The sequence below is a fragment of the Gadus macrocephalus genome, chromosome 22 (genome assembly GCF_031168955.1).
Source record: "Gadus macrocephalus chromosome 22, ASM3116895v1".
NCBI lineage: Eukaryota > Metazoa > Chordata > Actinopteri > Gadiformes > Gadidae > Gadus > Gadus macrocephalus.
In genome coordinates, this window is record NC_082403.1 from 12,628,500 (window position 1) to 12,652,770 (window position 24,271).

At 47.7% G+C, this 24,271-nt stretch overlaps 1 protein-coding gene and 1 long non-coding RNA gene across 3 annotated transcripts in view; one reads left to right on the plus strand and one right to left on the minus strand.

The window, feature by feature from the left end:
- Positions 1 to 1,792: 1,792 nt before the first annotated feature.
- col1a2 (collagen, type I, alpha 2) lies at positions 1,793 to 19,480 on the minus strand. Of its 2 annotated transcripts, XM_060044346.1 has the most exons (48): positions 19,163 to 19,480; positions 18,577 to 18,660; positions 17,880 to 17,936; positions 17,254 to 17,298; positions 16,959 to 17,012; positions 16,788 to 16,841; positions 16,622 to 16,675; positions 16,356 to 16,409; positions 15,284 to 15,337; positions 14,746 to 14,790; positions 14,528 to 14,626; positions 14,099 to 14,152; positions 13,567 to 13,665; positions 13,369 to 13,413; positions 13,158 to 13,256; positions 12,859 to 12,912; positions 12,601 to 12,708; positions 12,422 to 12,475; positions 12,126 to 12,224; positions 11,824 to 11,877; positions 11,521 to 11,619; positions 11,242 to 11,295; positions 11,048 to 11,101; positions 10,862 to 10,915; positions 10,397 to 10,450; positions 10,242 to 10,286; positions 10,009 to 10,107; positions 9,703 to 9,810; positions 9,454 to 9,507; positions 9,070 to 9,123; positions 8,371 to 8,424; positions 8,083 to 8,136; positions 7,825 to 7,932; positions 7,399 to 7,452; positions 6,873 to 6,926; positions 6,551 to 6,712; positions 6,283 to 6,390; positions 5,996 to 6,103; positions 5,710 to 5,763; positions 5,429 to 5,536; positions 5,247 to 5,300; positions 4,989 to 5,096; positions 4,599 to 4,652; positions 4,378 to 4,485; positions 3,936 to 4,182; positions 3,625 to 3,809; positions 3,225 to 3,467; positions 1,793 to 2,905 (listed from the first exon to the last, which is right to left on the minus strand). In XM_060044346.1, the coding sequence occupies exons 3-48, from the start codon at positions 17,895 to 17,897 to the stop codon at positions 2,759 to 2,761; spliced, it is 3,828 nt and encodes a 1,275-aa protein (XP_059900329.1). In that variant the 5' UTR covers positions 17,898 to 17,936; positions 18,577 to 18,660; positions 19,163 to 19,480; the 3' UTR covers positions 1,793 to 2,758. The 2 variants fall into 2 exon arrangements, with proteins under 2 accessions (XP_059900329.1, XP_059900330.1); XM_060044347.1 differs by lacking the exon at positions 6,551 to 6,712.
- An 836-nt stretch (positions 19,481 to 20,316) lies between these two features.
- Positions 20,317 to 24,271, plus strand: part of LOC132451727 (uncharacterized) — a 5,606-nt gene continuing 1,651 nt past the window's right edge. Inside the window, exon 1 of the long non-coding RNA XR_009524195.1 lies at positions 20,317 to 20,559. This is a non-coding gene — a long non-coding RNA (uncharacterized LOC132451727). The remainder of the gene's footprint in view (positions 20,560 to 24,271) is intronic.

Sequence of the window (24,271 nt, forward strand, 5' to 3'; positions counted from 1 at the left end):
AAACTTGAGAGCCCTGCGACTGCATCATTTTCTCACATGATCAGCAGCTCGCGTTTCACTTTATCTCCAGTTACAACTGCTCATGATGATATCGCTGCGTTGCCTCTGCGGAGACAGCGCACCCAGGGGAAAAAATACTATAGTTTACTACAGCATTTACTACAGTATACTATATATTACTATAGTATACTATAATATACTACAATATAGTTTGGGATTTACTATAGTAATTTCCCAGACATTGTAGTGTACTAGGGTAAATACTATAGTAAGTTACTACACAGTGTAGTATACTATAGATTACTATACTATACTACAATATAGTGTGGGATTTACTATAGTAATTTTCCAGACATTGTAGTGTACTATGGTAAATACTATAGTAAGTTACTACACAGTGTAGTATACTATAGATTACTATACTATACTACAATATAGTGTGGGATTTACTATAGTAATTTTCCAGACATTGTAGTGTACTATGGTAAATACTATAGTAAGTTACTACACAGTGTTGTATACTATAGATTACTATACTATACTACAATATAGTGTGGGATTTACTAATTTTCTGTAGTATACTATAGTTTACTGTAGTAAAACTACTATAGTAAGGTTAAAAAAACACTACAATATTTACTATAGTATATATAGGGTATACTATAGTTTATTATTTATTTATTATTATATATAGTTTATTTACTATAGTAAACTATAGAATTTTTTCATGTGGGCACTGGGCAGCAACACCTCTACCCAAGCCCCCCCCCCCCGGAACCGTCGCATTTACATCAGAATGAAACCCAATAAACCGGCAATGTGTGTGGGTCCGGCGGAGGGTAAATTGGGGTGCTAGCTCAAGCAACCTAATACAAACCTAAGTTAGGCTACTTTTTTAGCATGATGCTGATGCTGTTGCGGCTCTCAGCTGTGCCAGAGCGTTCACATTTGCTAGGGAAACCACCTGAAGTCGCCGCCCGGTGCAGCAGTGTGAACTGCCCAGTTTTTAGAACGTTGCAGCCCGATCTCGTCGCAAGGAGTCGCAAGGAGTTGCGAGTTGCAAGTCGTTGCGAGGTGAACATTTGGTCTGAACTAGGCTTAAAGGTGACATATTGTACCAACAGGTGTGAGTGTGATTAGCCGTTACAAGCCGTTTTGAAAATCGGCCTCTTCTGACATCACAAGTGGGCGTGTCCACATATATGGTGGTACAATATGTCACTTATAAGTTGATTGGTTTCCTGATGTGTTTTTCTACTATTCTGTATGTTTCTGACCTTGCCCTGAAACACCTTACTCTGTCCACTGTGGTTTTGAATTAGCTTTGTAAAGAGGAGTGTTGTCATGTCAAAGGGTGTTTCATGGCTACCACTCGAAGATAAATAAAGTATGGATGCATCACCAGAATCCAAGGCCTCGATCCAAATCACACCAAAATTTATTTGGATGCAAAAGCTGTATTATGCGAGGAAAAGCAGTGTCAGAAGAAGAGGCATATTTACATGACAACAAAGTATGTTAGTAATCAAACATTGGCATGGACAGTTTCAACAGATATATTACTGTACATATGTCGGGTGCTTTGTGTTTAGAAAAAGGGAGCAGGAAAAAGGGTATTGAGGATCAATGAAGATGTGAATTTAATTTTACATCGAAAGACGATTATGCAAATCATCAGCTAAACTGAGGGCTATAACCAAAAAAGAAAAAAAAAGAAAAAACAGTTGTCGTTCTTCTACAACTTCTAACCATTGTGTTGTCGAAACACAAAAGCACTCTAGTCACTGAAGGATGGAGTTGTTCGAACACTGGACATGCTTTATTTCAGAACCATTCACAATTTATTTAAACATCTCACATATACAAAATAGGTACAATAAACTTTGTGGTGTTGGCTTTTTTTTCAGGGGGGGGGGGGAAAGAGAGTTTTTTTGCGCTGAAATGCAGTATGTCAGTATGACCACTGAGTGTGGGACTTGAGAAGAGTAAAAAGCTTGGACAAAAAGAAAACCTTCTACACAAAAAAAATGAGTAAGGAAAGGAAATCAAATGAAACAACGGAGGGGGGGGGGGGGGGGGGAAACAACCAGACAAGGCATTAGTTTAAGGGGGATTCCACCTGCTTAAACTGGGGGGGTGGTAGGTACCAGGGAGGACTAGCGCGATGCTCCTGTGTGGAAGGTCAATACAAAGTAATACAGATGGGCAGAGTGGTTTGCTGCGTAATAGCACCATAGATCTCATGGACCCCCGCAGTAGAGCACCCTCTGATGAAACGGCGACAGACCTCGAAGTCTCGCAACTTTTCCAACACCTTCTGTTGCAGGAAACCGGGTTTTGTCAATAGTATTTTCTTAATGTACAGGTCGTGAGGTAGTCTAAACCTTTTTTTCATGGAAATTGTGGTTTTAAACCTCCTCCTCTTTGGAAGATATACAAAGACCACAAAGTGATGCATACTTTCAGCGTTTTTATTACACTTCTTTTATTTTTTACAAAACGATGGCATGGTGTCCCACAACAAGGTGTTTTCCTGCGTTCCCATTCGTTGGCTGTATTAATTTGCATTGCACAATCGCTCCATTCAGTCCGTCCGTTCCACTCCGATAGTTGCCCAGCTTAAGCAAGTGGAGGCGCCGAGAGGAATCAGCATTCAGTATAAAAAAACAACAAAGAAAGAAGGGCAGAGATTTTCTTTTTTTCTTTCTTTCACTCTTTTTTTCTGGGAGGGGGAGGTGTTAATTTAACATGAGTCTATTTATTTGAAACAGACTGGGCCAATGTCCAAGCCAAACTCCTGATCGGCTCCACCAATGTCCAAAGGTGCAATGTCGAGGATGGGCAGGCGAGATGGCTTATTTGTTCTGTACTCGATGACTGTCTTGCTCCATTCGCCAGTGTGTGACTGTGAGTGGTGGCGGGGACAAAGAGAGAGAGAAACAGAACGTCAGAAGAGTGGACAACAGGAGCCAATAGACAACACATATCAGAACTATCTGAGATAACTCCCATTCTGTAACACAATCCAGCCGCACAAAGGTCTATCTCCGAGCGTACCATAACCATAACTAATCAGCGTGAATAGAACCAACCCAGCTTATAGTAACCTCATCAAGGAAAATAAATAACTGAAACAAGAGCCATGCCAGGACTAAACCCAGTGGCGATAGCAGCTGGTTTTGTAGGGGGCTTAAGGCTCAGGGTGGAGGGTAGGGATCACTCACAGTGCATCCGTCTTCCAGCACGTTGAAGGTGAAGCGGCTGTTGCCCTCGGCGCGGAGCTCCACGTCGTTGGAGCCCTGCAGCAGCACGGCCTTCTTCAGGTTGCCGCTCTCAGCGTCCATGTAGGCCACGCTGTTCTTGCAGTGGTAGGTGACGTTCTGGCTGGCCTGGTTGGACAGCAGGCGCATGAAGGCCAGCTGAGTGGCCATGCTCTGTGGGCTGAGGGTCTCGTCGTTGTAGGTGAACTGGAAGAGGGAGAGAGAGAGGGTGGAGGGGGGGGGGGGGGTGGAGTTAGTGGAGGAGTTAATTACTCGCGGAGTAATTAACATTATTATCATTGTCGTTATCATTGAACTGCACAGAATCGAGGAGGGTGGGGTGTTAACCACAGGGGGGCCTCACCTCGGTGCCTCCGTTGATGGTCTCTCCGAACCAGACGTGCTTCTTGGTCTCGGTGCTTCTGAACCAGTTCTTCTGGGCGATGCTGGCGGGGTGGGCGAAGATGCAGGTCTCGCGGGTGGAGAAGTCGCAGAACACCTTGATGGCGTCGTTGGTGCATCCCTGGTTGGGGTCGATCCAGTAGAAGCCTAGCAGAAGGGAGAGGGAAGGGAAGGAGCATTTCAGAGGCTTAATCCGACTCTCAATCACGGCAAACGGGAACAGGGAGCTACCGCTTAAGGTACCAGCTAAGGGCTGCCCGAGCCTGGACTCACCGGTGGTCCATTCGGGGTGTCCGAGCTTGATGTCGCGGCAGGTGCGGGCGGGGTTCTTCCTGGAGCCCTCGGGGCTGAGCAGGTTCTCGATCTGGGTGTTCAGGGACTTGATGGTGGCATCAACCTCGTAGTCCTTGGCCCTCAGGTTGGGCTGGTCGGCTCTGTACTCATCGTATCCTCCGGACACGTCGTATCCGTCGCCGGCGGGGCCAGGGGGTCCGGGAAGACCGGGAGATCCGTTGGGACCCTGCCGTCCACGGGCACAAAACGGGTCAGAGAGGGGATCGACACAATGGCGTCTGATCGGGGTGCTGATCACCCATAAGGAAAGGAGTTAGCTAAAGCTAACTCAAGGACTAGCCTAAACTCATGCATATGAGGTGAGTCTGTTTTTTTAAGGTTATGTTTTTTGAATGAAGGGTCAGGGGCTGGATGGACTCACAGCGGGTCCGAGGTATCCAGGGGGTCCACGGGCACCGGGAGCACCAATGGTTCCATGGCTACCAGATCTACCATCCTTGCCAGGGGGTCCGTGGGGTCCAGCGGGGCCCTGGGAGGGAAACATAATAAACCTTTAGGAGGGGGTGCGGAATAAAGCCACTCTGATGACCAGGTGGTTCAGATCCAGGCATGGTATTGTGGGTAATTGAGTTTTCCACTCACTCTGGGTCCAGAGGGTCCAGCAGGTCCAGCAGAGCCAGAATCACCAGATTGGCCCTGTAGGGAGTGGGAACCGCATCAGAAAACAACAACTAAACACAAACAACAACAACAGACAACCCATAGAAGTTACACTGAATATCATAATATTATAAAGACTATTATAACGTAAGTGTTTTATTGTCCTTATAAATTGTAATTATCAGTCTGTTATATTTCAAGCTTTTTGAAAGAGCCTGTGGCCAGGTAGGCTGCAATCTCTCCTCTTGCCACAAGGGGGCCAGAGTAATCCCATACCATTTAAATAAAAGCTTTGTCACAATGTGTTTTATCTTTGTCGGGGCATTGTCGTGTTTAAAGTGTGTTGCTGCTGCTGGAGGGGGGGTCACTCACGGCGGGTCCGGGCATTCCCTGGAGTCCACCATGTCCACGCAGTCCCTTCATGCCTCTCTCTCCCTTCTCTCCACCAACACCCTTCTCACCACGGGGTCCTGCGGGTCCCTGTAAACACACACACACACACACACACACACACACAGTCAGCAAAAAAATCCCTTTTATGGTTCAGGGACTCAAAAAGATAAGGAAACGGATTTCTTATCATGGATGAATCGATTCATGGTCACTTTCTCTTTAAAAAGGTCCACTTACAGCTGCGCCTCTAGCTCCAGCCATCCCTGAGGGGCCGGTGGCGCCTCCGGGTCCCTAGAGACACAGGACGGAGAGAGAGGAGGGGTTAGATCAATGCAACAACAGGGATGATACGAAACCTTGCTGCTTTGGGGAAAACCATGGGGGAGGGGGCGGGGGGAGTTCAGGTCAGGTGTACTTACAGACTCTCCACGGTTTCCGGCTCTGCCAGCCTGGCCGGTCTGGCCAGAGGGTCCGGGAGCTCCAGCCATGCCCATGGGTCCGTTGGATCCAGGCTCTCCACGGTCTCCCTGTGAGGGGGGTGATGGGGGGGGGGAGGCCGTCAGCCATCATGAGGATGATCACACGCACTCAGAGGTGTGTGCGTCTGTGTGTGTGTGTGTGTGTGTGTGTGTGTGTGTGTGTGTGTGTGTGTGTGCATCATCAATGTAGGCAAGTCAGAAAAACCTTTGTGAAGCCTTACCTTGATTCCGGCGATACCGGGACGGCCAGGGGGTCCATCGTTTCCAGTATTACCCTGTGGATCAGCACCATAGAGTTAGGGTACAGCAGGTACTGTCACCGCGAGAAACCGGACATCTTGGCTAGGGAGCAGAAGTGATTGAGCTAAGCTAGCTCAACTCGATACATTTATGCACGATGTGCGCTGAGCGCGTACTAAGCAGGACCATCTGCTTGTAGAACCCCGGCTACATTTACATGAGGAGTTGGCTACTGTCACACGAGACAACGAACGCAACGATCCTCACCTCGCGGCCAGCCTCTCCTTGGGGTCCGGTCATACCGGGCATGCCGATGTTTCCAGAGGGTCCACGGGGTCCAGCAGACCCAGTGGGGCCAACTCTACCAGCCTCTCCCTGCGGGGGGGGGGGGGGGAACGCACACACACACACACACACACACCGGGTCAAAGACTGGATCAAGGGGAGAGTTGTGGCGATTCCTCTGATAGGTGAGCCGACACCAGGGCTTGCTAGCCTGAAGCATTTGACAGGCGCGATGCTCAGTTGTGTTCATGTGGTCGCGTTGTACACACCAGGCCTCCAGCTCCACCGGGGACACCACGGTCTCCCCTGGGTCCGGGCAGACCAACGTATCCCTGTCCTCCAAGCTGACCAGAGGGTCCTGAGGTTCCGGGGGCACCCTGTACACACACACACACACACACACACACATCATAGGTCAATGAGGGCCCAATAGGCTTACAGGCACCTGACCTCATGAAAGACACCATGGAAGAAATGTCGTTTTTTTTTACGTCTCTCGGTAGAAACTTCTTTCCCAAACGAGACGGGACGACTTACAGCGGGACCGGAGTCTCCAGAGGGTCCCTTGTCTCCAGCCAGACCAGCGGGGCCAAGCATACCCTGCTCACCAGGGGGGCCAGCGGGGCCAGAGTCTCCACGGAGGCCGCGGGGGCCGTCCTTACCGGCGGCGCCGGCGGAGCCAGGGGGGCCGACGATGCCCTTGGGGTGGTGGGAGGAGAGGTTCACATGAGATGGACTGCAGGTTTTAAATGAAGTACGACCAGTGCAGAGGAAATGGGGCGACATGACGCTCAAGCTTGGTGTGTGCGTGGGTAGGTGTGCGTGTGTGTAGGTGTGTGTGTTTGCGTGTGATGCTCACAGAGGGACCGGCAGCGCCAACTCGACCACCAACACCAGGGAAACCAGTCAGACCCTGAAGTCAGAAACACAAGCAAGTCAATCAAGACTCAAGAGAGTAGTGGTACTGTTCAGTTCTAAGTCAACCTAAGCCAGCCTCAACCGATGACAAATCATTTCACAGGTTCATTCAGGGATGTGTGTCACAATTTACAAGCCCTATTACTGGTGTATGTGTGTTGCGTATGTGTGTTGCATATGAGTGTTGCGTATGTGTGTTGCATATGAGTGTTGCGTATGTGTGTTGCGTATGTGTGTTGCATATGAGTGTTGCGTATGTGTGTTGCGTATGTGTGTTGCGTATGTGTGTTGCGTATGTGTGTTGCGTATGTGTGTTGTGCATGTGTGTTGTGCATGTGTGAGTCTCAGTAGAGCAGCTTCTGGGATACATTTTTGAAGTAGGATGTTGAAATGCCTATATTTGATCTTCATAATTAGAATAACAGACATAAGGACCAATCTTTTTAGTATCATGTAGGGGTTCTTACACTGGGTCCGTTGTCACCACGACCACCAGGGGGTCCAGCGGGTCCAGAAGCACCCTGGAGGGAGAGGAAAGAGAGGTCAGGGGTCGCGCCAGTCATCCAAGTCTTCATACATGCCTCTATCGACATTATCCCCATTATCTCTGTTATCTCTGAAGCCAAAGCCCCTGTGCCCTCATTACCAAACCCTCTTGTACCCCTCAGGGCTCATAAACCTGTTCTGTTTGCCACAGATTCTTGTGCATTATTTGCTGTTTTACCGTCAACTTTTATTCTAGATTTCTCTTTTTGAATGATCGTCTATTATGCATGATCTAGAGCACTTACCCTTTATGCTAACCCGCCCTTGCCTTACTTCATCACCTTTCCTTCAACCAGGGTCAACCGTGTGGGGGTCTGCATGTGTGTGTGGGGGGGGCTGGTACTCACAGAGGGTCCGGACTGTCCGGCGGGTCCGGCAGGGCCAGCGGGTCCAAGGTCTCCCTTGCCTCCAGCGGGTCCACGCTCTCCACGGACTCCTGAGGGTCCATCAGCACCCTGCAGGGCCAGACCACAGAGGCTGCATCAGTGTGTGTGTGTGTGTGTGTCTGTGTGTGTGTGTGTGTGTGTGTGTGTGTGTGTGTGTGTGTGTGTGTGTGTGTGTGTGTGTGTGTGTGTGTATGTGCATTTTTCGGCCTGCAGACTTACAGGGGGTCCAGCGAATCCAGCGGATCCGGCGGGTCCAACCTCTCCACGCTCACCCTGCAGGGAGGAAGAGGAAGGGGGGAAGAGGAAGGGGAACGGGTCAGGAACAAGGACTGGGTTCGAGCCCGACTTAATCCGGATGCATTATGTCGGCAGCCAAATGTACAGCCTTGACTTCCTTGGTTGGGATTAACATTATAATGTTGATCCTGTAAGTTCAAATCAAACCGTACCATACAATGATAATAATAATAATGTAATATAATGTAATCATAAAAAGGGGGCGCTTACAGAGGGTCCACGGACTCCTGAGGGGCCGGAAGGTCCGAAGGAACCGCTCTCACCCTGGAGGAGGGAACATCAGAGTTCAGCACACAGCAAAGGAAAGACTGGAAATATTGAAATTTAAAATAAGTACAAATCTTGTTTTGTTGTTGTTGAGGGCCAATTCAATTCAAAGAGCCCTGGAAACAAAGGCTTTGTCAAACTGGATCCTACTATATTCCTCTATATTCTTCCTATATTTCTTGGGCTGGAAAAAATAAATAAATAAGCTAAATTATTTGTTAGCTGTGTTTGCTGTTAGCCTAGCATTAGCAAACAGTCAGGATAACATGTTGATGTGCTGTGATTGGCTAGCCAGCAGGTGGCGAGGCTGAGGTTCTCCTTTTGAGGATAATTAGTAATAATTATTAATAATTACATCTCCTTCAGCTAGGGTTGGAGATCCTAGCTAATCCCCTAATTGGTGTCATTTTGTTATGGACAAGTGAGGTATTGGGACGGTATAAATATATAGGGTTGAGTGTCAAGGCAAGCCTTCATTTTTGGTTTATTTGAACATTTCAAAGCCACAATATTGTCTGAAAAGTTTCTGAAAGTCTACATTTTTGGAACATCTCATGACCGACGTGCATGTAGTGTGTTTTCTGTCATTGTTTGTGGTGATGTGTGAGGGAAAACAATATGCTGAACACGTTCAACACTAACCTTGTCTCCGTTAGCACCGTTAGGTCCTGGGGGTCCGCCGGGTCCGGGGGCACCCTACAAACACACACCCCCTTTAATACCAACACCTTCTACCCTTTGACATGCTAATCACAAGATGCAATCATATATAGATTGTATTTAAGTCTTTTTTCTTTTTTATTATTATTTTTCTTTTTATATAGTTTCCTCTTCACATAGTGTATAGATACCGATTGCCATTATTATTATTTATACAGTGTATATATATTGTTTCCACTTCATAAAGTGTCCATATAAAGCGCATTATGTTTTTAACATTGTATTGGCCAGGGATATATTAATAAAGTTGTATACATCAGTGACTACATAGGGTTGCACAAGGGGGATATGTGCAATACAACTTACACGGGATCCATCTCTGCCAACATTTCCGTCGGGACCTCTGTGGCCACCCTCTCCCTAGAGGGGGTTAGGAGAGAGGAGACGGAGAGAGGAGGAAGGGAATCAGGGAGAGAGGTAGAGAGGGAGAAACACAAAATGTCTCGTTAGCACAAAGGCTATAAGTCAGCTGTAAGTCTCATGCAGTGCGTGACACTGATGGACTTGTGATCCGGAAGGTGGAGGGTATCGGGGGGGGGGGGGGGGGGGGCGTACCTTCTCTCCCTTGCCACCGGGGGTACCGGCACCTCCACGCTCTCCGGGCATGCCACCGTTTCCCTGGTGTCCGGCGTTACCAGCAGCTCCGACGGAGCCAGGCTCTCCCTGGAAACACACACACACACACACACACACACACAGGTTACGGTCCCCTCGTTATCCAAGGGGCGTGTGTGTTGGCTCATTCATGAATCTCTATCTGCTCTCTTTGTATTTGAGCCAGGGCCATTGTCAGCCAGTAAAAAAAAGAAAAACACATTCATGAAATTTTGAGTGACATCGGCAGCGTCTCCGCGCCCTCACCTTGCCACCATCGGCGCCGGGGAGACCGGCGGGGCCGCGGGCTCCGATGGCTCCCTGAGGTCCGGAGGTTCCGGCGACTCCGGGGGTACCGCGCTCTCCCTATTGGCCACAGGCAGATCACATGATGTCAAGTCAAAACAGACGATTGGTTGTTGATCAAAAAAGCACCACGGGACATCTATTGAGAGTGAGGGTGGTCCTCGTTGGTCGAGGGGGGGGGGGGGGGAACGCACCTTAATTCCAGCGGGTCCAGCAAGGCCCTGGTCTCCGGGGACACCCTGTTGGTAAGAGACGAGACGGTGGGCGATTAAACCTGGTTCCCTGGTCACTCGACCATACAGGTGTGTGTGTGTGAGTGTCAGACAGAGAGAGAGAGAGAGATACTTACTCTATCTCCATGCTTGCCAGCCTCTCCGGCAGGTCCAGCGGTTCCAGGGAGTCCCTGAGGTCATCACACAAATAACACAATTAAAACTCAAAATCAGCAACCAAAACAAATCATGTTTGCATACATCCTGGCATGATAAGTAATTACAAATGTTGCAAAACCATATGGAAGGTTTGGTTCAACGAGTTTGGCATCTGCAGCGTGTACTATTTGTAGTGAGTGTACTTACTTAGTCTTTAAGTAGTGTCTAAGTTCACCTGTGATCTCCCCTAAGCAGCTAGGCTAATGTGTAGCTCACGCAACGCTAGCACTGTGTATCATATTGAAAAGGCAAAGATAAAACTGCTAGAAGTGACCGTGCTGTAACTATGCTGCCGTTTCCACGCTGGGCACAACACTATAGGATAGGCAATGTTTCCCGACACTGAAAATGCTGAGATCTGCTGAATGGGGGTGAACACAAACCTGGAAACCAGGAGCTCCAGCGGGTCCCTGCTCTCCCTTCTCACCAGCAACTCCCTGCATGACGGAGAGAGAGAGAGAGGTAATAAATAAATGGCACCATGCACCTGTGATTCTCTAGTCCACCTGGATGCCGGTGGTTCACATCCGGTTTCGGTTTATGTGCTGTTATGTGGTGGGAGTACTTACGACGGGTCCAAGGGCGCCAGCTGCACCATTGTTGCCTTCAGGGCCAGGGGCTCCCTAAAAAACAGAGAGAGAGTTAGGGAGAGAGAGAGCTAGAGGGGCCGGGTGTCAGGAAGACACGGTGTACCCAGGGTCAGTGAACGTGCTGCTGCTTGTGATGCTACGTGAGTGAACCTGGGGGTGAAAGGGTCTCTTACTCTCAGACCAGAGGCGCCGGCGGATCCCTTGTCTCCGGGCTTGCCAGCCTCACCCTGAAGGACACAGAGAGCATGGTTAGGGAAACGTATTTTGGATTTATAAATAAAGAATGACAACCCTCAACCCTCTCACAGGTCATGCCTACATGACCAGACAGTACTGGGAGACGCCCACTACTCTTTGAAAGCCAGGGTCAAAGTTGAGAGCGGCAGAGTTGACCATGTCAACTCCTCTAGGAAAACAATAGCACCAATCCTGGACTTCTTTCTCCTACTCACAGAAGGACCCTTGGGGCCAAGGAAGCCGATGCTACCGGGCTGACCGCGGGGTCCAGTAGGTCCGGGGGGACCAGTGCGGCCATCTTGTCCAGCGGGACCCTGGAGGGAAAAAGTAGGAAGTGCCGAACAGGAAGTACCTAGTTACTCATTTATTAATGTTAGTTTCCCCATCTTGAGATGTTCTTTGCATTGATTCATTGTGTAGAGAAGAGGTTGACGAGAGGTGTAGTTTGTGATAACAGGAGGAGAGGAGGGTCAGTTTATTGATTGTTTTAAGACATGAGAGGTAGGTACGATACTCACAGATGCTCCCTCTTTGCCTGGGGGTCCAGAGCTTCCAGGGCTACCTGGCAGACCCTGTAGACAGGAAAACAATGATCAGCTGAGTAGGAAATCAATCAACCAATCAATCAACCAATCAGTTAATATCAGAATATCTTGCTGCTATGAGCAGGGACATGGTACTAAAGCGATACTATGTCGATATCTCAAACCAGGTCATATCTATGAACTGAGGGATTCCAACCTCAGTCTACACACATTACATTGTATTCTTGATAATATGTACATACATATCTATATAATTATTGATCTAGGGAACGTACTCTGGCTCCGGTCAGACCGGTCTCTCCAGCGCGGCCAGCATCACCAGGGGCTCCACGCGCTCCACCTGCACCTGTAGCACCACGGGCACCGGGCATGCCCTAGGACACACACACACACACACACACACACACACACACACACACACACACACACACACACACACACACACATATTAAACTTCGAGGTAGGTAAACGGTATGTTTTGTATGGATGTGTGTGTGTAACAAAACCTCACAATATGAGGTGCTGGTGCTGGATCGTTTGTGTCTGGTTTGTGTCGTTGGGGCTAACTTACAATGGGGCCAGATCTTCCCTCTGATCCGGGGATTCCACGGCTGCCGCCTGCACCCTAGGGAGTCACACACAGACAGACAGAGAGAGAGCTTGAGGGAAAAAAAACACAATCCCAGCCCTAACACAGAGCCGTGTGTACGTGAGGCGAGTGGGACCCTCTGCGTCACAGCGGGAACTCACTCTGGCTCCACGGGGTCCTGCGGGGCCGGTGGCTCCGGCCTCGCCGCTGGGTCCTCTCTTTCCCTCCTCTCCGTTGGGTCCGGGGGTACCCTGGGGTCCGTGGTGACCCTGGGAGAGAGAGAGAGAGAGAGAGAGATAGGGTCACAACAGGCTCCGTGTGCACAGTGCTCAGCAGAGTCATCCTCTGTGACCTGCGTGCATGCTGACCATGAGAAAGAGGGAATATGGATGAAATGACTCGGCGGGGTCATCACTTACAGGCTCTCCCTTGGGGCCAGAGTCTCCCTTGACGCCTGAGGTACCGGGATCACCCTAGAAGAGGTAGCGGGGAACAGAGGTCACTGACGGGTACAAGTCACATCGTTATTTATTGCGTCGTTGTTTCTTTGTTTGCATGTTTCAATTGAGTATGTGTGTGTGTGTGTGTGTGTGTGTGTGTGTGTGCGTGTGCATGTGTGTGCGTCATGCGCCGGGGTCAAGACATGTGTTTGTGTGAATTGTTTGCATTCACGTGTTTGTTTGTGTGTTGTTGTTGTTTTCTTAATGCGTGGACTCACAGAAAGACCTCTGGCTCCAGCGGCGCCCTGAGGTCCCTGGGGGCCGGGGCCGCCGCGGGCTCCGAGGAAGCCAGGGGCTCCAGAAACACCAGCGGCACCCTGGAGGTCACAGGGGTCAGGGAGAGGTCAGACCCGAGGTCAGAGGTCAACGCCAACACACATCCGGCATTGGAACCACACATCCTAATATCTTGGGGGCGTCTATACTTACGGAAGCTCCCTTGGCTCCGTTCAGGCCGTTGTTGCCAGGGTTGCCCTATGGGGAGAGCAAATGAAAACAGAACATATTGTCACCAAAAAATATTAAACATTTACTGTCCAAAGAATGGCTTCCAAAGTAACAGGATCACTCATGCAACAATATCATTTTTTGGGAACAAATAGCGACTAGGTTGAATGTTGTACTCACAGGGGGTCCGACGGGTCCACCAGCACCATTGGTACCGGCCTCACCTCTCGATCCCTGAGGTCCGGAGGGTCCGGATGATCCAGCGGGTCCAACCTCTCCCTGAACACAGACCGAGGACAGGCCAGAGGTTAGCCATCAGAGCCTACCGGGCCGGATGATGTCAACTAGCATTGATACAACCGACTCAATGTTGTGTGATGGTATATGCTTGGGGGTGAGGTTGACACACTGTGTGAACATCAAACCACTGATCATAGCTTTAGGCTTTGGGGAATAACTTTCAACCTTTACTAAGGTGGTATTTGTTTTCATGTGTGTATTGTATGATGTGCTTTGACACATTGATGTGTCATGTGGGGTACTGCCACTCTTAACACGACAGCACATGTCCATCATGCACATGTATATCACAGTGTGTCTATATGTATGCCAGTTCCCCTGGGGATATGACGCGACGGACCCTCCTTCAGATCTATGACTAGTGTTGTCCCAGGAGCAGGAAGTGCTGAACAGGAAATGGCTCGCCACCTACCTTGGGGCCAGGGGAGCCGGGGAAACCGGGAGCACCAGAGGCACCGAGGGGTCCCTGGAGGAGGAGATGGAAGACATGTTTTACAAAACCATACACGCTGACGTCATCGCTCTACTGTTGGGAGCCCCATGAGGGTCATGGGGCCAGCCTGTGTCTGGCACGGGTAGGTGCCAATATAGGTGTGAGGGGTGAGGATGTGGGGTTAGGGTATGGCCCCATCCTGGGTTGCAACATGGCGGTTGCAACCATGTTGCAACATGGCGTAAAAGGGATGCATGTAGCAATTGACTTGAGAAAAATGCTTTAAAATCCATAAGACTGAGTTCAGGTGTGAGGGGTGAGGCATTAGTCGTGAGGGGTGAGGGGTGAAGGGTGAGAGGTGGAGGGGTGAAGGAGTGAACGGGTGAAGGGACCAGGGCAGCTACTCACAGCGGGACCGGCGGGTCCAACATTGCCGTCGGCACCACGAGCACCAGCGGGTCCAGCAGGTCCAGCACGGCCTCTCTCTCCAATCGTACCACGAGCTCCCTGCGGGGGGGAGGCCAGGTAGAAGACCGCGACATCACAACACCATACAGGTACTGGAAATCGTCAAATGTGCAGAAAACTGCAATACACCGTAGGAAGCGCTTCTATGGAGCACTTACAGCCATTCCTGGGCTTCCGGAAGATCCATGGGCACCACTCTCTCCCTAGGATAGGAGGAGAGAGAGAACATGTTAGGGTATGGCCCCATCCTGGGTTGCAACATGGCGTGAAAGGGATGCATGTAGCAATTGACTTGAGAAAATGCTTAAAATCCATAAGACTGTGATGTGTGTGTGCGTGTGGTTGTGTGTGTCTTTGTGTGTAGTTGTGCTGGAGCCTGAGTGCATGTCAGTGTGTACAAGAGTATGGGTTTCCTTGGTAATTTTAGTATTTTGAAAGGGAACTTCCTTTGAAACAAGCCAAAGATCTGCTGCAATGACACATTGAGATAGTTGAAGATAGACATCTGTAGTAGGTAGCAAACAATATCAATGATGGCCATGGGCTACTACTGGCCTCATTCTTAAGGATGGCTGGATGGATGCTGAGTGCTGACAGCAGACCCAAGGCCCAGCAGGTTTTCTACCTGTGTGTCTCGAAACGCACTGGTAGAAAACTGATGTTGAGCGGTTAGGGTTGAGTTGTCGCTAAACTCACCTTGATTCCGGATGCACCGGACTCTCCCTTGCGACCATCAATACCAGTGTAACCCTGAAAGAGACAGAAGGGACATTACTACTATGTTAGACGGTTGTAACCCTGGAACACACAGAAGGGACATTACTACCATGCTTGAATTTCAAGCAGATTCAGAGTTGTATGCGTAAACCAGATGTCCCTGGATGCTTGTGAATGAGTGCCTATTGTCCTTTTTTGTATTACATCATTCTAATATTTCATGCTTCTTCCTGGGCTAGGTCACTCCTGAGAAGGAGATTGAAATCTCAATGATTCTAATCTGGTAGCTGCTGTAATGATCGAGGGAAGGTGCTGCCACTATCTCTCTATCCACTGCCACCAGGGCAGTTGAGGCTTGAGACAGTCCAAAGACTCAACCAACAAGCCGTTGCAGGATGAGCCATAGAAGGGCCTCATAATGAGATCATAAGGTATTCCATTTGGTATTCCTAAGCGGGTGTAGGAAACCTAAAGAAAGGAGTGGATAGGAGCGGCAGCATCATCCACTTGGAAGAGCCAAGGCTTTGCAATGGACTTCCGCATTAAGCTTAAACTCTTCTTCTCTTTGAGAGCAAAGCACAGGAGAAGTCCAGGGGCATTGCTAGAATGATTCTTCGACTTTAAAGGTGTTTTGGGTTTCTAAAAGCAAATTCCGCAATTATGAAATTGTTTTGTTTGAAAACGAGCTACTTTCACTTTAAAATGTAGAATATATGGTGGAAATATATTGAGGTTGTTACTGGCCCCAAATAAGCATGTGGTCATGCAGAGTGGATTCTACCAATGTAAACACAACTAGCCGTCCCCAGGAAACAGGAAATAGATCCCAGAGTGGATAACCCACGAGGCCATCTCACTACAAATGTTTGTCTCAGTGTTATTCATGTTAGCCTCCAGCAGGTGGAGCCCTGGTTGTGCAGGTGTGCAGGACTGTACACGCATATTCTGAGGATACGGGTTGAATCCACGCAATGCAAAAGGAGGTCAACAACGGCAACAAAGACCAACAAACAAACAAACAAACAAACAAACAACAACAACAACAACTCACTCTGTGTCCCTTCATGCCGGGGAGTCCAGGGGTTCCGGGGAATCCACGTGCACCCTGCAGGTACACAACAATGCAGATGTTTACAGATGTTCACCAAGGTATCCACCGTAGAATGACCAGATGTTTGGGGAGGGGGAGTGCTGTGTGGGAATACGCTTGGTGTGGCTACATAAGTACAGTATGCGTTAGAAGTATGGTTGGGGTTAACCCTAAGTGACGGGGTCAAGGATCATTTTAGGGGACATTTGGGGGGAATATTGGCTCACCTGGGGTCCAGCGGTCCCTCTGTCTCCGGGCTTGCCAGGTCTGCCGTTGTTACCCTGCGTACCAACATGGTCAAAGATCAAACAGCCGCCTCCTTCCTCTTTCAAAGATACACACTTTTAAAGATGTTTTTTTTTTGGGATGTAGACCCAGAAAGCGTTCACTTACGTCATCTCCACCTTTGCCAGATGGTCCAGGGGGTCCACGGGAACCAACGGGGCCCTAGAGGGGACACGCCCACCACCCGGTTACTTTCAGCTACAAGGGTCATCTATTAGGAGTTATTGTGGGTGTGATGACGGTGCTGATGGGGAAGGCGTTGATGGGAGATGTACTTACGGTCTGTCCGGGCTCTCCGGGCTCACCAGCGTGTCCGGTGTGTCCCTGGGAGCCCTGAGGTAGGAGACAACACACAAGCAGACGATGAGCGATGATGAACAAGACAAAATGGCCTCCGCATGGTAATCATGCAGCACTTTTATGGCGCTTTTTTTTCTCCTTTTTTACAATTATTTGAATGTGTGTGTGTGTGTGTGTGTGTGTGTGTGTGTGTGTGTGTGTGTGTGTGTGTGTGTGTGTGTGTGTGTGTGTGTGTGTGTGTGTGTGTGTGTGTGGGGGGTGAGGGGGTACTTACAGGGGGGCCGGGAGGTCCAGGTGGGCCTTTCATTCCCATCATTCCCTGGAGATAGAGGAAAGAAATCAAAGGTCAAACAACAGCAATGTCCAACACCAGTGGCTGTGCATGCTGTGGGCTGTGAGTAAGATATGCCGCTGAGGACAGAATGCTATACAACAGAAAGGGTTGTGTGTTATAAAACCAATCTTTGAGGATGAGTCCATTGACTGGACTGAAAGCTAAGGTGAGAATGCATGCCATAAAGTGGAATAAATCCCAGAACTCCATGGGAATAATCCAATGATTGTGAATGACAGTGAACACTGTAGCGGAAACCTATTTGACAGGTGTGCTCTGACATGGAAAGGTCTTCAGACTTCGATGGGTTCTTATTGGTAGTTCTGTGTGGTGATGTGTATGTGTGAATACATAGTGTTATTGTTGGAGAGTTATCACAAAACTGTGTGTGTGTCTCAGAGTGTGTGTGTGTGTGTGTGTGTGTGTGTGTGTGTGTGTGTGTGTGTGTGTGTGTGTGTGTGTGTGTGTGTGTGTGTGTGTGTGTGTCTGAGTTTGTATGTGTGTGTGTGTGTGTGTGTGTGTGTGTGTGTGTGTGTGTGTGTGTGTGTGTGTGTTCGTGTGTTCACCATGGGGCCGGGACCCATATCAGCGCCTTTGTTGTGATCATACTGAGCAGCAAAGTTCTGTTGGAGTGAAAAATAAAAACCAGAATAAGAGACAAAATATAGACCAAAAAATATACATATAAAAATTCATACAATACAATATACTTATTTTCTAATTCATAGGTTATGTATGGGTTGCAAGTTTCAGTTGACACTAATGTTCATGTCGTCTTTTGGAATGTGACAGCAGGCCTACATATGATTTGTACCATGAGGCCTTGAGTTGAAAGAGCTTCCAGAAAATGCTCAAGTGTTTAAGGCCTTCATTTAGCCAGTGAGGCCAGCCCAAGAGGTCAAAGGTAACTCAGGTTATGCACATCAATCCATTCCAATAGTTTTCCTGGCCCCAATTTATAATTGTCTGTTCCATTGCTATAATTGTGCCAGAATTTGGGTCAGGTGAGTTTAAGGGCTTGATCGTTTATCAAACAGATGAACAGCAAATCAGCTTCTATACCTTACGGTTACAATAGGATATACCAGCCGGTTAACCTTATTTACTGAGAGGCCTTTATCAACATTCAGTTCCCCCACCTAGGAACACTTTCGAACCAACATCCACCTTCAGTCCCCCCACCCAGTCACATTTTAGAACCAACATCCATCTTCAGTCCCCCCACCCAGCAGTTGACCAAGTCGGCCCCTATAGGATACTTACTCCGCCGAGGCCAGGGGGTCCTGGGGGCCCAGCGGGGCCGGGGTTGCCAGGTCTGCCGTCCCTCCCGTCAGGGCCCTGGGGTCCCTGTGGAGGAAGGCCTTGGGTTAGTCTCCGTTGATTACCACTGATTGACACACAGCCACCGTGTCTGCTGGGACGCTGCCAGAGTCCCAGCTCTGTTCGGCTGTGGAGCTCGGTTTGGTCTCAACTTGAATAAAAGCGTCATGTCCTTTTACTAAATTGTTTTATTATTGTTAATAAAGTTTAGAAAAGATAAATATGAATTTGGTCTGGATATGTGAGCCAAAGTCAGAAAAAAATAATATACAACAAATATTTGTAGTTCAGGTTATTTTCAGCCGTCGTGCAGCAGAGATTGGTCCATTATTGTTTGTATCAAATGTTACATCACGGCGGACGGCTTTAGGCTGTGCCTGATGTAAACAAAGGGGTGTGGCCTATCCAAGTTGAAAGGTCAATCGGCTTCATCATATATCAACCCGATAAACTCCATGAAAGTTTCTATCCAGCAAACATGGCATTGTCATGCATCTTGTCATAATTAATGAGTTTGATATTGGCTTACCCTTTCACCTCTTGGTCCTTTCGGGCCCTGAGGAATATAAGTAAAGAATTGATGAGTCAGAGGCAGACATTATTTAAACAGTGAGGCAAGTTCACGTAAAAAAATGAAGGTAGACTTAAACTTAACATATCTAAAATCTAAAACCTAAAAGAAGCTGGCCTACAATTGCTGGGGGATGAATACGTGCATGTGGACAAACTGTGCATGTGAACTGCACAGCCAAAGCACCATTCAGGTGGGAACATATTTCAGTCCACTTCATTGAACCTGGCCTTTGGCTAGAGCTGATGCCTACAATGTCTGCCCTGAGCTATGCTTCGCATTATCACATACACCACACTCAAAGGGCTAAATGACACATCCAACCAGGGTTTGATTGCTCACTTTGAATCTTCCCTGAGTAGAAATAGAAGATAAATAAATAGTGTTATTTATTTCTTTGTGTCATTTAACTGCTGGCTGTATCATGCACTGTTCAGCATAGCTGTTAATCTATCTCATTGCACATCAACCCATTAACATGCAGGGGATTTATGATGCTGTACATGTTCATGCAGATGCACAGCCTCATAAAGCTGCTCCCAGATCACTGTGCACACTGTAGACATAATAAGTAATATGATAACTCATAAATAATAAACGGGCAGTGTTTAGTACAGAGCTGCAGAGAGGGAAACAAGAACTGGATCTGGCATGTGATTCATTCAACAACGACTTTGTATGAATCCAAAAGGGTGAAAAATAGTTATTATAAAATAACCTTTTCAAAGCTCCATTGAGACACCAGAAGTGTCTCTCATTATATAGTATTCACATGGTGATCTGAGACAACCTCCATGTTGTCATGACATAAAATGACCTTTCGCTTGTCACACTGAACAAAAATGTCATGATCTGGACCCCTGCTCATTGATCACTAAATATCAGCGTTAAAGAGAGAGAGCACGGCTTCAAGGGAACGTATTTAAATGATCAAAAGATAATGACATCCGAGCTGGAGAGTCTATTTGGAGGGACTGTTCTGGGGCCTGCGGGGTACCATGATGGTCCCACCCAGACACAACCCAGAGGGGAACCCATCTGACCTGAGGCCAGCGGAGCGGGGGGGCCACCCGGGCCGGCCCCCTCTCGGCTGCCCTGAGAAAGGGCTCTTTGTGCCAGGCCCCACGGGTACCTCGGCGTGGACGCCGGTCTCAGCTTTCACTGACACTGGCCGTCGACCAATGGGACCCCTTGTACCTATTCACGGGCAGGAAGGCGGAAAGACCCCGAGGTATTTCCCCCGCAATCGGTAAGATTGCTCGAGACGCCCAGACGTCTGGGAGTGCACGGGAGATGTCTTTCTACAAGAGGAAGGCTAGTGGGGACTGGAGGACGCGACCGCACAGCGTGTCAAGGTAAAGCTATATTTGATCTATGCATAAATGAGTTTTGGTAGAATCGTGCAGTTGTACTGACCGAGCCTGGAGCGCGGAGGGAGGACAAGTGGAGCAGGAGGTTGGGGGAGAAGAGGAAATGCTGCGTTAGCACATACATCATCTTAACAACAAAGACAACAACAAAAACAGCACAACCTAGTTAAACAAACAACACATCTCAAGCTAGGATAAGGGTTCACAGTGTTAGGGTCTTCGTCCATTTGGGCTGAGCAGAAGCTTGTTTGATTGACTGATTGACATTGTATGCTAATCCATCATTTGAAATTGGCATTGACAGCATGTAATCCTTGTATGTCACTATGGGGGTAAGTAGGTAAATTGGGTTAAACAGGGAAGGTTGAAGGCTGATGTTTCTACTAGTCTAAATCTATGACATATAAAGGTATCCTAAAAGGCAGAACTAGTGTGTCAGGGAGCTGGACGGGTGTTATCCAAGGCCTCTACCTTGATGCCTTATCATCGTGAAGACCGTTTAAAGAATAGGGCCTAACTGTTTGACAGGTTGCATTTTTAAAGCCAATTATTCTGCTGGGCTTGTTAGCTATCATTCGTACAAACTCAATCCTTGGTCTATGATTTGTAGTATATGAAAGGTTTCATTTTTTTTAATGTATTTTCAATATTAGTTATGTTTTAACCAAATCCTTGGCCATGCCCTAATTCCACATATGTTATTTTAAAGACTCACATTCTACCAAATCAAAAAAGGTGCATCTGGGTTAACACAGGTATTCATGCCCCTGGGATACATAATAAAACGAAACAAACCACTATAGTTTGCTGTACTGTAATGGTGAGGACTGGATTCATTGCCTCTTTTTGAATAGATTCGCGACTTGACATTATTGACTGCGTTCAAATGTTTGATATAAGTCCAAATCATGAGTCGGTTGAAAGTTGGAGGGTTTACCTAAGTTGACTTTAGGATGGAAAGTTTCAAATAAGTAACAATAATGAAGGCCATATAGCACAGTTTGCACATTGTTATTGTTGGCTAAGGGCATCAACCATGATGGAGTATCCAGAAATGACATTCGGTCGTTTCTGGATGGCTGGCTGAGCAGGACAAATATTTAATGCCAATTACGCACCACAGGGGGGCGCACTTGAGGCTTCAAACTGTTGCGCCATGAGATCTTACTTTTTGACAACTTTATAATTACAATAAATGTCTTTTTTGAATGAGCCTAAATCTACTCTAATCTTGAATACTTGTTGTTAATTAGAATGTATGAATCAGATGACTTTAACACCGGCAATTAAATAGACAATTCAAAATGTAAGACTATATTCAATATTATTAAAATAAACAAATTGCTTTTTAAATGTTAAACAGAAAATATGCCTTGCCTATATTGCTGCATATAAGTTATCTGTTCGGATGGGGTAATTTTAAATAAGGCCAAAGAAATGGTCCCAATATCGGCCACTAGAGGGAGACAGAGGTAATGGCTCAATGAATGCCTCATTCCCTGGCCACCGTGATGGAACAATTTGTACAACGCCCCGAACTTTTCATCCTACTTTTAAACATAAAAAGCCATTATAAGTATACAATGGCATGCAAATGAGCAACCAGCACCTATCAATAGATACTAAACCAGGTTGTTCAAAGTAACTTTCAACTTTTTTTCATCTTTCTGATATTAATCAATTTGGACTTATTGTATCCTTGGAAAACGGATAATCCTCCGAATTGGGCTCTTTCCGTTATTCGGTGAGGCTTCGAACGGTCCTGAGCTTGAAGTACGCTTCCAAACAAAAGCCAAACGCAAAACGCTGCAGTGAGATCCTCAAAAAAAACGGGACCAGGAAAATATCCATCACATGAAAAAGCAGACATTGAAACTTACTTTGACATGTTGCTAGGTATGAGGTTACTGCAAGCAGCAACAGAATCCGGGTATCCACAAAGCTGAGCATGTCTAAAATGACATGCAGACTCCTTGTGCTGCTTTGCCCCTGTTTTTAAACCACCCTTCACAAAGGCATACAGTTTATGGCGACCAGAGTAACTCCAAACTGAGCAGAAACCTGCTGCCGTGATGCTAGAATAATAATGTTGTACCAGCCCTATTTATATGGCAGGAGGTTCCCTCGTCTGCGTGTCAAAAGTCAGCCCCCTGGCCAATAGGAGGCGAGCAACTCCATCGAACTCTCCCATCCCTCGCCCAGCCAATAGTCGATCCTGCGGTCCTCCTCCGTCTCCCAGCCCTCGCTCCACCAGAAACCTTTTGGCCGAGCTGAAGTTGGAGATGATGACGAGTACAACGGTTTAATTAGATCCATTCTTTTTGAGGACGTGGACAGCGTCGAGGTTTAAAAAGAAGATGAAGGCCTTAGCTTTGCCCTCAGACCGAAGCCGAGCTGCATCGGTACAGTTTCGTAGCGAGGCGCGCTGCTCGGGTCTGTGCGTAAAGACGCAGTCTATATCGGAGCCCAAAGTGCGCTTTGGGCAGCGAGGTATCCCAGAGTCTCGTTGATTTGAACGGATGATTTTAATTCTAACAATAGGTGACTGGATACTGCGCTGACTTTTTGTTGTATCATTGGGAAAGTTTGTATGAGTTTTTTTATTTTTTTTAATGTTGGGTAACTTTCCACGCAAGGGATTTTAGAAAGTTCTAAGGACATTTGCAGAATTCTCCAGCCTTCTGTAAATTCTGATAATTTCAACTTCGTGATGATTCATCTTCAGGCCAGCAAATATAACAAATAAAGCTATCCCTCAGATCGTCATGCCATCTACGTCAAAGCATTTATTCGTATGTGTTCACATTGTAACTAGTATTGAAAGCACAAGCTACTCCACATAGTTATTTGGACAGACTATAGACAGGTGTGAGGGAAAGCACTTATTTCAACAACCCACCACCAGTTGGAGCACACTCCTAGCCTCCCCCTCCCCTCTCTATCTCTCTTGCTTTCCCTCTCTGGCTCTCTCTGTCTCTCTCGTTCACTCTCTCCGCTTCTAACCTGGCCACATGACCAGACATGATGCTGCCTGCTCTCAAGGCTACGCTCAGTAGGGGCCCTTAGACTCAGATCTCTCTGACAACTCAACTCACACCCGTGCACCCTCCAGCATGTTCACGGCAAGCCTAGGAGCCTACTGACCCGACTCAGGCTCAGCCTGGACCATTCGGAATAGTTTAATAAGGTCAATGATCATATGCACTTATGTTGAGTGCAGATGTAGCTGATCTTTCTCTCCTTACGTTTGGACTTTCAGTAGGTCAGTGGGCTTTAGGGAGCTGGTCAACGGACATGGCCTCCCTCATTGAATGCTGCAGATAATGATTGCGGACTTATTTCACTCAGTATGAGTCAGCAACTGAGTGTCACCTTCTGCATCCCTCATATGCACTCCAAACGTTGTGACCTATGTGCCCTTGCCCCTCCCCCCCAACACACACCACACACACACACACACTACCTACAAATGATGGCCCTCATTTTGTTCTACTTTTCCATTCATCAGCGGCAGTCAGACTTCCATTCTATTCTGTTCTATTCAGCATTTGGATAGATGCTATTGTAAGCCCTTTGCATAAACAATGACTTAACAATGAAGTTAAAGACGTGTTCAACGGAGATGAACTTGAAGTTAACATTTTCTTTATGATTCCAAGTATCTCTCGCTCTATCTCTTCCCTCTCTCTCCTATCTC